The sequence below is a fragment of the Panthera leo genome, chromosome B1, assembly GCF_018350215.1.
Source record: "Panthera leo isolate Ple1 chromosome B1, P.leo_Ple1_pat1.1, whole genome shotgun sequence".
Classification (NCBI taxonomy): Eukaryota; Metazoa; Chordata; class Mammalia; order Carnivora; family Felidae; genus Panthera; species Panthera leo.
The window spans coordinates 186,883,377-186,898,634 of NC_056682.1; the positions used below are offsets into that span (position 1 = coordinate 186,883,377).

General features: G+C 44.9%; 1 protein-coding gene across 1 annotated transcript in view; it reads left to right on the plus strand.

The window, feature by feature from the left end:
* Positions 1-1,575: 1,575 nt before the first annotated feature.
* The window catches only part of ADGRA3 (adhesion G protein-coupled receptor A3), a 134,396-nt gene continuing 120,713 nt past the window's right edge, over positions 1,576-15,258 (plus strand). Inside the window, exon 1 of the mRNA XM_042936795.1 lies at positions 1,576-1,820. Coding sequence (XP_042792729.1) covers positions 1,576-1,820 — 245 coding nt within the window. The remainder of the gene's footprint in view (positions 1,821-15,258) is intronic.

A 15,258-nucleotide genomic window follows, 5' to 3' on the forward strand; every position in this document is an offset into this window, starting at 1 on the left:
CCCAGAATCCTTGAATTCACTGATCAAAAATTCCCAAGGCTACTTCCAGGTGCTCAGCAGGCCTCTCTCCAGAATTGTCCTCCCAAGGGAAGACCAAACAACTGATGTGCGCACTGCTACGCCAAGGGGTGGCTGTTTGAGGGTGTGGACAGAGCTTGGTTGAATGGGCTCTGGTATCCATACACGTGCGGAAAGCCCCCTTGTTTATGAATGGAGCTGGCACAGGAAGCAAAGGGTGTGGAAGTGCGTAGGCCAAGGGCTGGGGGTCTGGCTCTTTCCTCCCCGCCATGTTTCAGGGTGGAACTAAAGGCCTCTGAGATCTCTGTACACACACCTGGCCTTGTGGGTTGTTATTAAGGTATGTTTCTCAAGGTAAGAGAATAGATTATATTTAGTTAGCTTGACATATTTCTTGTAAATATTTAAACATAGAGTATTTAAACATAGAGTATGTTAGCCCTTGCAAATATTAGGGTGGGGTTGGCAGCTCCACATCGTAGAGTGATGGATTCAGCTGGGGTTTCTTGACTAGTTTGGTCACTATTGGTCTAACTGGTTACATCTAACTGGTTGCTGTCAGTGGAAAATTTCTTTCAAAAGGCTTTTGGTCAGGCGGGACCCCGATGCATCCTTTCCAGGGTTCACAGCTGGAGTTGCTGAAGGCCAGAAACAGCTTCTGAGAGTCCCCGGACCAGGAGGGGAACCTGTTTCTTGCTCTGGGGCATTTGGGACAAATGAGGCTACCGTGTGCCAAGAGAAGGCATGAAATCCCTTGGTGGGGGGGCGGGGATGAGGTGGGAACGTATACTCGGTTTGGGGGCCCTTGCCCTTTCCTTTCTTTCTCGGAGGAAATACAGCCCTGCTCGTCTCCCTCGCTCCACGTTCCCGGCAGGGGCTCCTCGGGCGGAATGGGCGGCCTCCAGGGGCGCACAGGGCGGCTTTGTCTGCAGGGCGGCCGAGGGAATCCAGCGAGAGAGTGGCTACCGTGCTTGGAGTTTGGACGAGAACTTTCTTCCGCCCTCTCCACGAGTTACCGGACTCTCGCGGGGCGTTCACAACTGCTGCCCGGAGGCCGAGGCCGGGGGCCGGGCGTGCAGCGGGTCGGGGGTCGGGTCCCGGACCAGGGCGGGCAGCGTAGATCCCGGAGCACGCTCTTCCTAACCCGAGCCGAAAGCGGCGGGAGGCGCGAGGAGGAGGAGGAGGGAAGGAGGGGGAGGAGGACGGGAGGAGGGGAAGGGGCGGTGGCGGCGGCCGCGGGCGGGGAGGAGCCGCCGCGGGCAGTGGCCGGGGGAGGCGGCGGCGGCAGCGAGGGAGGAGGAGGAGGAGGAGGCGGCGCTCCGGCCGGGCCAGAGAGCAGCGCTGGGACCCGCGCGGCCGTGACCCCGCGGTTCCCCGGACGCCGAGGGCGGCCGCAGCGGACAAAGGAGCATGTTGGCGCCGAGGAGGGCCCGTCCTCCGGCCGCCATGAGGCTCCGGGCGCCGCCGGGCCCGCGCCGCGCCCCCGCCCGCCCGGGCGCCGGGCCGGCCCGCTAGGCCAGCCCGTCGCCGCTCGGCCCGCAGGCCCCGGCGCGCAGCATGGAGCCGCCCGGGCGCCGGCGGGGCCGCGCGCCGCCGCCGCCGCTGCTGCTGCCGTTCGCGCTGCTCGCGCTGCTGGGAGGCGGCGGCGGCGCCGCGGCGCTGCCCCCCGGCTGCAAGCACGACGGGCGGCCCCGAGGGGCCGGCAGGGCGGCGGGCGCCGCCGAGGGCAAGGTGGTGTGCAGCAGCCTGGAGCTCGCGCAGGTCTTGCCCCCCGACACGCTGCCCAACCGCACGGTCACCCTGTGAGTAGCCCTCGCCTCGGGTCCCCTCCCTGGGGCGCTTTCTCGTCGGGCCGCCTCTCTCTGCGCAACTTTGGAGAGGGGTGCTGCCGGCACCCACGCGCCTTTGTGTGAATGAAGCTGCAGGCAGGGATGGCGCTGGGGGGGTTGGCTTGGCAGGGGCGCGTTTCGGGGAAGGCAAGTGAATCCGCCCCGGAGCCGCTTTCCAGTTCCGCTAGTTTGCAAAGTAAAAGTTTTCGGGTTCCCTGGCGCGCCCCGCGCTGTCCCGGCGCAGCGCTTCTGTGGCTGCGCGGTGCCACGTGAGGATGCAAGTAAACACGCAGTCGGCGAAGTTGTAGATGGCCCATCCTTTGCTTGGGCTTCCAGAAAACACGGTGCTCCGTAGAAGCGCCGGTCCTTCAGCTTTTCTGCACATTAACTTACACTTCCATGCGGTTTGCATGAATGTTTGCAGAATACCAAAACAACACTGGGACTTGGAACGCCTGTGTGTACAATCCCCTACCCCCCAGACTGTTTCCTTGCCTTTCGCTCCCTTAGTTTTATCACACAGTAAAAGAACACCTTTTAAAATGGAGTTGTTATTAAGGGCGTGAAATACGTTTGAGACGAACCGTGCACCTTCCAGCCCGGATTTCATGTGTTTGCGCGTTCATACTTAAAAACCCGAGAATTTTGGAATTGAAAACTGGGTTTGTTGAGCCTCCCATGTCGAGGCACTTGATAGTTGAGTTTCCGACCTGGAAGGAAGAGTTTTTGGTCTCAGGACTCCATTTGTGCTCAGATTCACGGTCCAGTTTTGCAGGCGTGGTTCTGCCCATGCTAGCTGGACAGTTGAAATCTTGACTTGATTTTCTGAACGATGAATTGGCTTGCAAAAGTTCAAGTATTTCTAAGGGATATTTTGTCGAACTGAAACGTGAGCCTCTCTGTCCCGTGTTCCTCTCCGTTCTTTTGGTTTGTTTCCTAAAAAAGAATCAAGGCTACCACTGTAAAAACACGAAGGCAGGGGGAACAGCATGATTTATGAAAAGCTTGAAGTACGATTTTTAATTTAACCCAAATTAAGCAGGAGGCTAGGGGTAAGAGAAGTATAAACCTCATTACTAAGACCTTTGTTCTTCCATTTCCATTTGTTTGAATTAAGAAAGGCTTAACACAGGGAAAAAGTGTTTTTGTCTATGGAGGCATGAAAATGGATAAAATAGTTTTCTTTGACTCGTTTACTGACCATTTGGTAGTGGCAGCAGCTGTATTTATTTATTTCTTACCCAGATTCTTTGAAGTGGAAATTTTGGGATGGGACCTTTAATTACAGTCTTGAGTCAAGCAGTGAAAACCCCATGTTGGAGATATCCCTTTATAACTTTGCGGAAATTAGTCATCATACATTTGGGTTCTGAATCGGTGGTGCTCCAGCTGATTCAAGTTTAGGTCGAGTTTTTCAGAATGTCAACAGTTTCAGCTGTATTAAGTCAGCTATTTGTAAGTTGTTTTCGTTTTGCAGAAAAAAAAAAAGATGGTGTCATAGAAAATCACTTTTCAGCACATTATCAGTTAAGCTGTTTCAAAGAATTTTTTTTTTTTTTTAAATTTTTTTTTTTCCAACGTTTATTTATTTGTGGGACAGAGAGAGACAGAGCATGAACGGGGGAGGGACAGAGAGAGAGGGAGACACAGAATCGGAAAACGGCTCCAGGCTCTGAGCCATCAGCCCAGAGCCTGACGCGGGGCTCGAACTCACGGACCGTGAGATCGTGACCTGGCTGAAGTCGGACGCTTAACCGACTGCGCCACCCAGGCGCCCCTGTTTCAAAGAATTCTTAGTGCCTTTAAAATGTCATAATTTTTTAAAACATTTATTTAGTTTTGGGAGAGAGCATGAGCCTTAGTGGGGGAGGGGCAGAGAGAGAGGGGGACAGAGGATCCAAAGCGGGCTCCCGTGCGTGCAGGAAAGAGCCCGATGTGGGGCTCCAACTCGCAAACTGTGAGATCATGGCCTGAGCTGAAGTCTGACGATTAACCAACTGAGCCACCCAGGCGCCCCTACAATGTCCTATTAATCCAATAGTTTTTGCACCTGAAACCTCTTTAGATGAAAATAATAGAATGTAGTGAATAGGGAGAAATTATAATTCACTTAAGAATCAGCTAATGTTCTGGATTACGTTGGTTCAAGTTATATCGGACCAGTTCCCTTACTTTGCTAGGGAGTACATTGGAGAGTCCTGCAGGGATAAGTGACTTGCCCAAGTTCCATAGTGATTGAGCATCAGGGTCAATGTCCCAGATTCCTGATGTGCAGTTCAGATGCTTTCTTAACTGTCTCCCCCCCCTGCCCCCCCCAAGGCTTTCATCATCTTATTAGTTCAACAGTTGTGTGTGTGTGTGTGTGTGTGTGTGTGTGTGTGTGTGTGTTGTTGTTGTTTTTGAGTGTTTCCTAGGTAGTAGCAGCATGTTGAGGTTTAGACTAGGTGTTAATTTCCTCCGGGTGTGGCAAATTACCACACATTGGGTGGCATAAAACCAACAAATTTCTTTTCTTACAGTTCTGGGAGCTGGAAGTTGCAAGTCAAGGAGTCAGTAGAGCTTTGTCTTCTCCGGAAGGGTCTTCTGACATTTCTTGGATTGTGCCACCCCAGTGGCAATCTCTGCCCCTGTCTTCATGTCGCTTCTTTCCGGGGTGTCTCTGGGTTTCACATACTGCCCCTTCTCTTGTAAGAACACCAGTCATTGAATTTAGGGTCCACCCTACGTCCAGGATGATCTCATCCAAGGATATGTAACTTAATTACATTGCAAAGACCCTATTTTCAAATAAGATCACTTTCAGGGGTACCAGGGGTTTAGAGCTTTGGACCTCTTTTGAGGGCATACTATTGAACTCACTACAGAATGTAAATAAAGCATGGTCTTTCTTTAGGAACACACAGGCAGTAGGAGAGAAATATTCATGAATTCAGAACAGTATGGTAAATGCTCTAATCCTGGAGTGTACATGTAGCAAAAGGAACCCAGAGGAGGGCAACCAAAGCCCCCTTGGGGCACAGTTGGTGGGATCCAGGATCTGAGGATCCTGAGCCAATTCGAGAAGGATGAGGTGGATACCTGTGAATGAAAAAGGTGATGAGATGAGGGGGAAGAAATGCGGAGTTGGTCTGTGGTAGACTCCCTACTTCCCACCCCATGCCCATGGGCTTGGAGGGTGCAGTGTTGGCTTGCTATGCGGTGCAGTTTATATTGCTGGATGTCAAGGGCAAGTGTCTACTCCCTGGAGTGGTCCAAGGGGAGCCCGCAAGCGCCTGGTCAAGGACAGACAGGCTTTCTGGTTCTGGTTTGAGTTTTAATTCCTTAGGTGTGGCCAACCATTTTCAGCTGCTGCAAGGAAATTTGATGGGGCTTGCAAGGATAGCAAGGATAGGATAGAATTTTTTTTCTTTTTTTAAATAATGAAAAGTAAGGTAATTTCTGCCTTGGGGAATGAACTAGGCTTCACCATAGCCAAGAGCTCAGGCCCTTCAGCTATCTTCATGAACAACATCTATTTTCATAGCCTTCGTTATGGAGAGGTCCAGCAGAAAGCCTCCGCGTGACCACACTTCTTTCATGTGTCATGTAGTCTTTTGTATTAATGGAGTAAATTGCATTTATTATTTACAGCGAGATTGAATTAAAATTTGACTTTTAAGGTTTTTGTTGGAAATATATATTACTATTTTTTTAAAAATGTTTGTTTAGTTTTGAGAGGGTGCAAGTGGGGGAGGGACGGAGAGAGGAGGACAGAAGATAGATCTGAAGCTGGCTCTGCATTGACAGGCTGGCAGCTGCAAGCCCGATGTGGGGCTCCACCTCACTAACCTGGAGATCATGACCTGAACTAAAAGTTGGATGCTCAACCAACTGAGCCACCCAGGTGCCCTGAAATACAAGTTATTAACTTTATGCCTGTCTTATTTGATATTTTAAGTTTTAAAAATAATGAGGACTTCAGTTATAGAAAGTTTTACACATTTACTTTGCTTTTCAGATTTTTTTTTTCCCATAATGCTACATGGAGATTCTAGGTAATTTTTTTTTTTTTTTTTTTTTTTTTTAATTTATGATTTGTCATGAATCGTACCTTAGGGACAATGTCTAGATGTTTCTCAGACTTTTTAAAACAATCAGATAATGTAGGAGGTTTGGTTTTTACTCTACAAAATGTTTGTTTTTGCTATCAAAGACCTGATTACAGACATCAACCAGTGTGCCCAGCTCAGTGTCAGGGAGACAAAAAGGAATGCTGTATTGTTTTGAAACCTCAACCTGGTTGGAAGAAAGGATTTGCACAAAAGCAGCATTTAGGGAACAATTGCAGACTGTCTGTAATTAAGTAATAAATCCTGTACTGCCAACTGTTTAAATGCTTTAGGAAGTCTGAAAAGATTGGAGATCAGTTGGGGCTGCGGACGCCCTGGGAGATTTTCTGGTTTCCTGGAGAAGTTTGGACTTGAGCAAGGCCTGAGGGAAGGGAAAGATTGGATTTTGTGCGGACATCGGGGAGTTACTGACAGGGGTGGGGACGGAGTGGTTCTACTGAAGCAGGCAGGTGGTTTTCAGAACCACTGGTCTGTACCAGGTATGTAATACCCAGGTGTGGTGGAGGTCAAGTTAGAGTAGGGGAGCGTGTGCAGGTGGGGAGGAGGAGGTGGGGGTGTGGCCCAGGCAGAAGCTCCCTGGAGCAGTGGCGGAGCCTGGTGAAGTGGGGGACTCAGAGGGGGGAGCATGCGGTCGTAGAAGCCAAGGCACGTTCAGGTTTGAAGGAAGGAGCGGGTGCCCATGTTGAGAGATGCTGGGGAATCAGGACCAGGAAGGCCAACGAGCTGAGCACTGGATTGGCCTGCTTGGCGCTTTGGTGCCCTCTGGGGGTCGGAGGCCATGAGGGGAGGTTGGGGTGGCTTCGAGGGAGAAGGGGGTGAGTGAGGATGGTGGTGGTAGCATCTAGACGAGGAAGAATTTCGGTGCAAAGGAAGGTTTCTTAGGAGCAAAGGACCATGAGAGCACATCGGAGTAAGCTGGACAGTAACTTGGGTGTGGGGCACACGGTGGATGGAAGATGAGATGAGCTAAGCGTAGGCACAGGGTTTTCCTGGCAACAGGCACTGTTCGTTCTCGAAGAAGGCGGTGGTGAGGCAGGAGGGCTTTGGGAGTGCAGGTGGGTTGAAGTGGGGGTTCTTTTATGTTCCCATAGACGTGGAGGCAGGGTGAGGGAGGAAGGAGAAACAGGAGGCTGGCCTTTGGAAGCTGGGAGAGCTCGCTCGCTCGCTGGGGATTGTAGAAAAGTTAGCAGAGTGGAGTTGTGTCCATTTCTGCCTTGTGATCAAATTCGAAGGCACATAGATGACCACAGTTCTTTCTCCAGTCGCATTCAGCCCAGGGGTGTAAATAGTTGGGATTGGCTCGGCTGCTTCTTGCCAGGGCAGTGCCACAGAGCGAGAGAGGCATAGGCTGTGGCCTGAAGTTCTGTGTGTCAAGGGTTAGGTTTTTATCTTTGAATTCGAGGCCATCCAAACCTTTTGTAGCCTTATTTCCCAATACTTGGCACCAATTATATTTTCTTCACGTGCATATCAGTTGAGGCACTGTTAATACTGTAGGCACTCGGCTGGGTGCTAGGGGTGTTCAGGGATAACGTAAGACGTGATTCTTTCATCTAAGGATCAGTGCTATGTGCGAAGTCTCTGCGTAACCCAAGTGTGCCTCTCATTGCCCCCTGACTTGGTTTCCTGTGCATCAAGGGTAAGTCTGTCGCTCTTGCCTGGAAATCCTATTCTGGTAAATTCTGGGTCCTTCACAATCCAGCTCAGCTGCTGTGAGCTTTTTTGTCACCCTTCTGGCTTTGGATCCGTCCCTTCTCTGAAGCCAGGTAGTGCTTAACTAACTGTGCTCCCATGTCCCTCTGTGACACTTTATATGACACTTGCTCTCCTAAAGCACGTACCCTTGAAGGGAAGGACTGGGAAACCTGTCTTAATACCGTGCCTGGACTGTGGGGTGCGAATTGTTCTTAATGGGCATGAGTCATACTGGCAAAGATAATACTGTATATGTGGTACGACAAAAGGACAGTGGAGGGATGGAAGAGGGATGCGAATTCAGATTTTCACCCTATTATGGCAAATGAGAACACTTATTTATTTATTTTTAGGGTTTTTTTTTAATGTTTTATTTATTTTTGAGGGACAGAGCGTGAGTAGGGGAGGGGCAGAGAGAGAGGGAGACACAGAATCTGAAGCAGGTTCCAGGCTGCCAGCTGTCAGCACAGAGTGCAACGCTGGGCCCGAACCCACGAACTGTGAGATCATGGCCTGAACCAAAATCAGACGCTTAACCAACGCAGCCACCCAGGAGCCCTGAGAACACTTGTTTACTTAGGTCCGCGTTTCATGGCCGTAGGATCCCCAGTTCAAGAAGGGTACGTGAAACTTGTTTAGTTACATTTGACAGAAGTGATCTTATGTGTCTGGTGAGTACACACATAAGGCGGCGTGGTGGCAGGTTGCTCAGAAATAGTGCAGAATTTTGGGCAGACTTAGGCGTTTGGTCCATGAACGCAAACCTTAAGTTTTTTTCCAACAGGATGGGAAGCTTTTACATGATCCAGACTCTGAATCTTGTTGCTTCTTGCCTGCTTGGAGCGCTCCAGCATCAGGAGTGTGTGAGAGAGGTTGGTGGGTTTGGCAACAAACCAGAAATTAAAATACCAGGAACAAAAGAGCACAGGAATGTTTGGAGATCCTTGTCCCAGTTCATCCACTTTTCCCAGGAGCCTGTAAAGATGGTTTTAAAAAACAGACAAAAACAAAAACAAAACACACCAAAAAACAAAACGAAACAAACACCCCCCCCCCCCAAAAAAAAACCCCAGAAGTAAAAGCTCTCAGAAAGTCAGAAAATGACAGTGTGAAGTTTTAGTGTATGTAATCAGTGATTTATTACTATTATTCTTTGCTATTTAGCTGCCTGTCTGAAAGCCATTGTTTTCTGTATTGGCTGCATTCCTGTGAAGGGGTCTTCAATCCCTTCACAATTAGCTGTGTGAAGACACAGCTAATTTATTGTTGGGTGAACATTTTCCTTGTAAATAGGCAAAAATTAGGATACAGAGCTCTTTTACATTTTAGTAGCTTGTTAAGTCAGTTTTTGCAAAGGTAAGGAAGCTATAGATGCAGGCTTGCTCAATGAGTTTTTAATTGTTGCCAGACTAAATTTATTTTAAAACTTAATGTAATTTTCATGCTTTGTGGTTTAGCTTGCATTAATGTTCCTGTGCAATTTTAGTCTGAGGAGAGAGTTTTAGAGAAAGTAAGCATCTTCTCCCAAGGTTTTTTTTTTTTTTTTTTTTTCTTTTCATGACTAAACTTCTCAGAAATTTCTGGTAGGGGAATATCCTGCGTGTTGGCGTGGGGTGAACAGAGAGGGAGTGGGCATCTCACAGAAGGCCACTTTTCAGTACCATGCTGAGTACATGGCAGTTCACCCAGGGAAGCATTTCTTGTCCTCAATTCCCTCCTGCTCAGGGTCTGAAGGGAACAAAAGGAAAGTTTAGGGATTGGTGTAAGAAGTCTGCAGAACAACCCCTCCCCCCAGTGCTCTGGTCTTCCCTTTTCCTTTCTGTAAGTTGCAAGCCCAGGCTTAAATCTGTGCATTTCCCCATACAGCGGGGTCTGTCCAAAGACCCAAATCTACTTTTGATGTTTACTGTTCTGTACTGGCATTCTTTTTTTTTTTTTTTTAAGTTGATTCTAGTATCCAACTTTAATAAATTTACCACATATTCTTTCTTTTTTTTCAACATGTTTGTTTATTTTGAGAGAGAGAGAGCACAAGTGGGGAGAGGGACAGAGAGGGGGAGAGAATCTTAAGCAGGCTCCATGCTGAGCACGGAGCCTAATGTGGGGCTCAATCCCACAACCCTGGGATCATGACCTGAGCCGTAATCAAGAGTTGGATGCTCAATTGACTAGCCACCCAGGTGCCTCTTGACCACATTTTCTTATGGCAGTGAATATTTGGGTTTCATTATTCATTTCGTTGCTTTAAAAATACAAAGAAAAGTATGTAAATTGTATATAGGAAGAAATTATGTTCCCTAGTGAACTGTAATCTTATAAATCTTTAATAAAAGGGAAGGTTAAAAAAAAGTTCCTTGAGATCAAAACTGGGAAAGAAAAGGAAAAACCGTCTTTCAGATGACATGATCTTGTTTTGAAGAGACCTAAAATGGGATTTGATATTTGCTGAAGTAATGTATTTTTTTTTAATTGATGTATAGTTTCTATACAATGTTATCAGTTTCAGGTGTACAACATAGTGATTGGACAATTCTATACATTATGCAGTGTTCCCTACAGTCACCATCTGTCACCATTCAAACTTATTACAAATATTATTGATTATATTCCCTATGCTGTACTTTTTACCCATGTAACATTTTATACCCGGAAGTATGTACTTCTGAATCCTTCTCACCTGTTCTGCCCCTCCTTCCTTTGGCAACCACTAGTTCTCTGTATTTATGAGTTTGTTTCTGTGTTTTGTTCATTTCTTTCTTTAGATACCACATAGAAGTGAAATCATATGGTATTTGTCTTTCTCTGTCTTATGTCACTTAGCATAATACCCTCTAGATCCATCCATGTTGTTGCAAATGGCAAAATGTTACTCTTTCTATGGCTGGGTAATACTTTATGGTTTATACCACATCTTCTTCTTTTTTTTTTTTTTTTAAGTTTATTTATTTTTGAGACAGAGAGAGACAGAGCATGAACGGGGGAGGGTCAGAGAGAGAGGGAGACACAGAATCGGAAGCAGGCTCCAGGCTCTGAGCCATCAGCCCAGAGCCCGACGCGGGGCTCGAACTCATGGACCGCGAGATCGTGACCTGAGCTGAAGTCGGACGCTTAACCGACTGAGCCACCCAGGCACCCCAACCACATCTTCTTTATCCATTCATTTGTTGATAGACGCTTAAGTTGTTTCCATGTCTTGGCTATTGTAAATAATGCTACAGTAAATATAGGGGTACATATATCTTTTTTAATTAGTGTTTTTGTTTTCTTTGGGTAGATAACCAGCAGTGGAATTACTGGATCATATGGAATTTCTAGTTTTAATTTTTTGAGGAGCCTCCTAGTGTTTTCCATAGCGGCTGCACCAGTTTACATTCCTACCAATAGTGGAAAAGGATTCTCTTTTCTCCCCTTCCTTGCCAGCACTTGCTGTTTCTTGTCTTTTGATACTAGCCATTCTGACAGGTGTGAGGTGACATCTCATCGTGGTTTTGACTTCATTTCTCTGAGGACTAGTGATGTGGAGCATCTTCTTGTGTGTTGGTCTATTCAGGTTCTCTGTCCATTTTTAATCAAATTATTAGGTTTTTTTTTTTGTTTTTGGTATTGAGTTGTGTGAGTTCTTTATACATTTTGGATATTAACCCCTTATTGGATATATAATTTGCAAATATTCCTCTCATTCATTAGGTTACCTTTTCACTTTGTAGATGGTCTCCTTTGTTGTACAAAAGCTTTTTAATTTGATGTAGTCCCAATGGTTTATTTTTGCTTTTATTTCCCTTGCCTGAAGAGACATATCCAGAAAGACATTACTAAGGCCATTGTCCAAGAGATTACAGCCCATGGTTTCTTTTAGGAATTTTATGCTTTCAGGTCTTACATTTAGATCTTTAATCCATTTTGAGTTAATTTTGCATTTGGTGTAAGAAAGTGGCCCAGTTTAATTCTTTCACATGTATCTGTCCAGTTTCCTCAACATTTATTGAAAAGTCTTCTCCCCATTGTATATTTTTGCCCCCTTTGTTGTAGATTAATTGAACATATAAACATGGGTTTATTTCTGAGTTCTCTTTTCTGTTCCTTTGATCTATGTGTATTTTTGTGCTAGTATCCTACTGTTTTTATTACCATAGCTTTGTAGTATATTTTTTCTAAAAAACATTCTAGTTTAATTAAAATACAGTATTATATTAGTTTCAGGTGTTCAGTATAGTGAATCAACAATTCTGCACATTACTAAGGGCTCATCATGGTAAGTGTAGTTTTAAAATTGTTTTAAAATCGTCCTCAATCTGGTATGTGATGCCTACATCTTTGTCCTTTTTTTTCTCAAGATGCTTTGGTTATCTGGGGTATTTTATGGTTTTGTACAAATTTTACAATTATTCTAGTTGTGTGAAAAATACTATTGATATATATATATATAATATATATATAATATATATATATTATATATACATATTTTACGTCTGTTTATTTTGAGAGAGACAGAGACAGCATGAGTGGGGAAGGGGCAGGGAGAGAGGGAGAGCGAGAATCCCAAACAGGTTCCATGCTGCCGGCACAGAGCCTGATGCAGTGCTGGAATTCATGAAGCCATGAGATCAGGACCTGAGCTGAAACCAAGAGTCAGATGCTTAACTGACTGAACCACCCTGGTGCCCCCTGTTGGTATTTTGATAGGGATTGCTTTGAAACTGTAGATTGCTTTGGACTGTATGAACATCTAACAATATTAATTCTTCCAATCTGTGAATGTGGAATTATCTTCCCATTTGTGTCCTCTTCATCAATGTCTTAGAGTTTTCGGATTACAGAAGTTTTATCCCCTTGGTTAAATTTATTCTTTGGAATTCTTTTTGCTGCAGTTGTAAAAAGGATTTCTTTATTTCTCTTCTCTGTTACTTCATTATTAGTGTATAGAAATATAACAGATACCTGTATGATAATTTTGTATTCTGCAACTTTACTGAATTTATTAGTTCCAATTTACTATTGGTAAAGTCTTTGGGACTTTTTCTATATAATATGTCATCTGCAAATAATGACAGTTTTATTTTTTCCCTACCAATTTGGATGCCTTTTATTTCTTATCTGATTTCTGTGGCTAAGACTTCCAGCGTTATGTTGAATAAAATTGTAAGAGTCACCTCGGTGTCTTGTTCCTGATTTTAGAGGCAAAGCTTTCTGTTCATCATTGTGGGTTTGTCATTATATTAATATTTATTAATATGTAGCTGTATTATATATATATACACACACACACACGTATAAATAAAATAGGGCTGTGGGCCTCTATTATATTGAGGCATGTTCCCTGTAAACCCACTTTGTTAAGAGTTTTTATCATGAATGGATATTGTACTTTGTCAAATGCTTTTTCTGCATCTACTGAGATGTTTTGATTTTTATCATTCATTTTGTTAATGTGTATCATGTTGATCTTGTGGCTATTGAACCATCCTTGCATTCCTGGAATATATCCCACCGGATTGTGGTGAATGATCCTTTTAATGTATTGTTGAATTTAGTTTGCTGGTATTTTGTTGATTTTTGCACATATGTTCATCAAGGATTTTGGCCTGTACTTTACTTTTCTTTTTTTCTTTTTTGTAATGTCTTTCTTTGGTTTTGGTACCAGGATAATGCTGAACTTGAAGAATGCATTTGGAAGCTTTCCTTACTCTTCTAATTTTAGGAATAGTGTGGGAAGGATAGTTGTTAACTCTTTAAATATTTGATAGCATTTACCTGTGAAGCTGTTTGATTCTGAATGTTTATTGGGAGTTTTTTAATTATATATTCAATTTTGTTACTAGTACTCTGTTTAGATTTTTTGCATTTTTCTGACTCCGTGTTAGAAGATTGTATGTTTCTAGGAATTTATCCATTTCTCCTAGGTTGTCCAGTTTGGCATTTAATGTTTTTGCAGTAATCTTTTACAGTTCTTTATATTTCTATGATGTCAGTTGTTACTTCACTTTGATATCTGATTTTATTATATATGTCCTGTTTTTTTCTTGACGAGTCTTGCTAAAGGTTTATCAATTTTATCTTTTCACAGAACTAGGACTTTGGTTTCATTGATCTTTTCTATTGTTTCTTTTGGAATCCTTTATTTCTGGTCTGGTCTTTATTACTTCCTTTCTTCTAACTTTGGGCTTATTTTTTTTCCCTCTCTAGTTCCTTTAGGTGCAAGTTTGGATTTATTTGAGATTTTTTTCCTGTTTCTTGAGGTGGACCTGTATCCCTGTAAGCTCTCCTATTAGACTGCTTTTGCTATGTCCCAAAGATTTTGGTGGATCATTGTGTTGCCGCCTTCATTTGTCTCCAGCTCTTCTTGGGTTTCGTCTTTGATTTCTTTGACACATTGGTTGTTTAGTAGCATATGGCTTAGTTCTAGTGGCATTTCTGATGATTCCCATCCTGTTTTTAAAAATGGCTTGCTTTTGCATTCATTCAACAAAGTTATTCACTGCCTACTCTGTTTGTTGTAGACTTAGGTGGGTTTCTGTGACTTTTTATCTCTGGGCATGACTTTTTCTTTGGCCATCAGACCAGTTTTATCCTAGTCCTGTATGCTCGTATCCCTTTCTGGAACTCCATTTCTTGCCCTTAAGCTGTCCAGTATCTCTCCTACCAGACTTGACCACTGGCTCTTTGTGATGTGATTTAACCTGCATCTCCCTCCATTGCTGTGCTCTGCTAAGAGAGCTAGAGGTGGCAGGGGTGGAAGGCGGGAGTGGGGGCTAACAGGTGGATTTGTAGAAATTCTTATAGGCATTTCTAAGGGAAATTTGTAAGACTGGCTTAGGAAAACCTTGTGAGAGGGGCTCATAGACCTTTTTGTTCAGTGACCACCATTGTTTTCCCTCAAGTCCACCTGCCGGGCACAAAACCTTTCCAAACCTAGTGTGTCTCAGATCTCTTGTGGTACATAATCACTTCCATTATTTATAGCAATTCTTTCCAAGAACTTTCATGCCATGACCTGTATAGGTAGTGATGATGTTTGTGTGAATGAGGCCCCAGGCTCTGCATCCCAGCCCCAGGGGTTGAGGGGAGCGGTTCTCTCAGCTTTCCTATAATCTGGTCGGTGGATTTTTTTGTTGAGGCTTTTCAACCTCGCATTGAGTCACCTGGGAGCATTACAAGTTCAGATGCCTGGGCCACAGACCTCCGCTCTGATTTAATTGTTCCAGAATGAGGCCTAGATGTTGGTATTTTTCACACCTCTGCAGGCAAGTCTGATGTCACCTGGGTTGAGAACTTGTTGTCTAGTAGCCCGGCGACCTGAGGGTTAACCATCTTGACCAGCTGTCACCCACTGCCACAAAAGTAGAGAAAAGAATAGAGGGACACATTGGGGACAGCTGCCTCACGTGGGAGGGAGGGAGTGTTTTAAGTGGAGCAAAGGTGGATGAAAACGAGGAGACATTTAGGTAGCTGAGAGCTTTAGGGGGCCTTATTCACAGGAGACAAGACAAGTGACCATTTGTAAGGTAGGGAGTGATGTGCTGCAGGTGGATTTAATGTCAGGTCGTGGGGTTAAGGACAGTTAGGTTGTAGCAGTGTGTTGTGGCACCAAGTGAGCTGAAAGGGCCTAA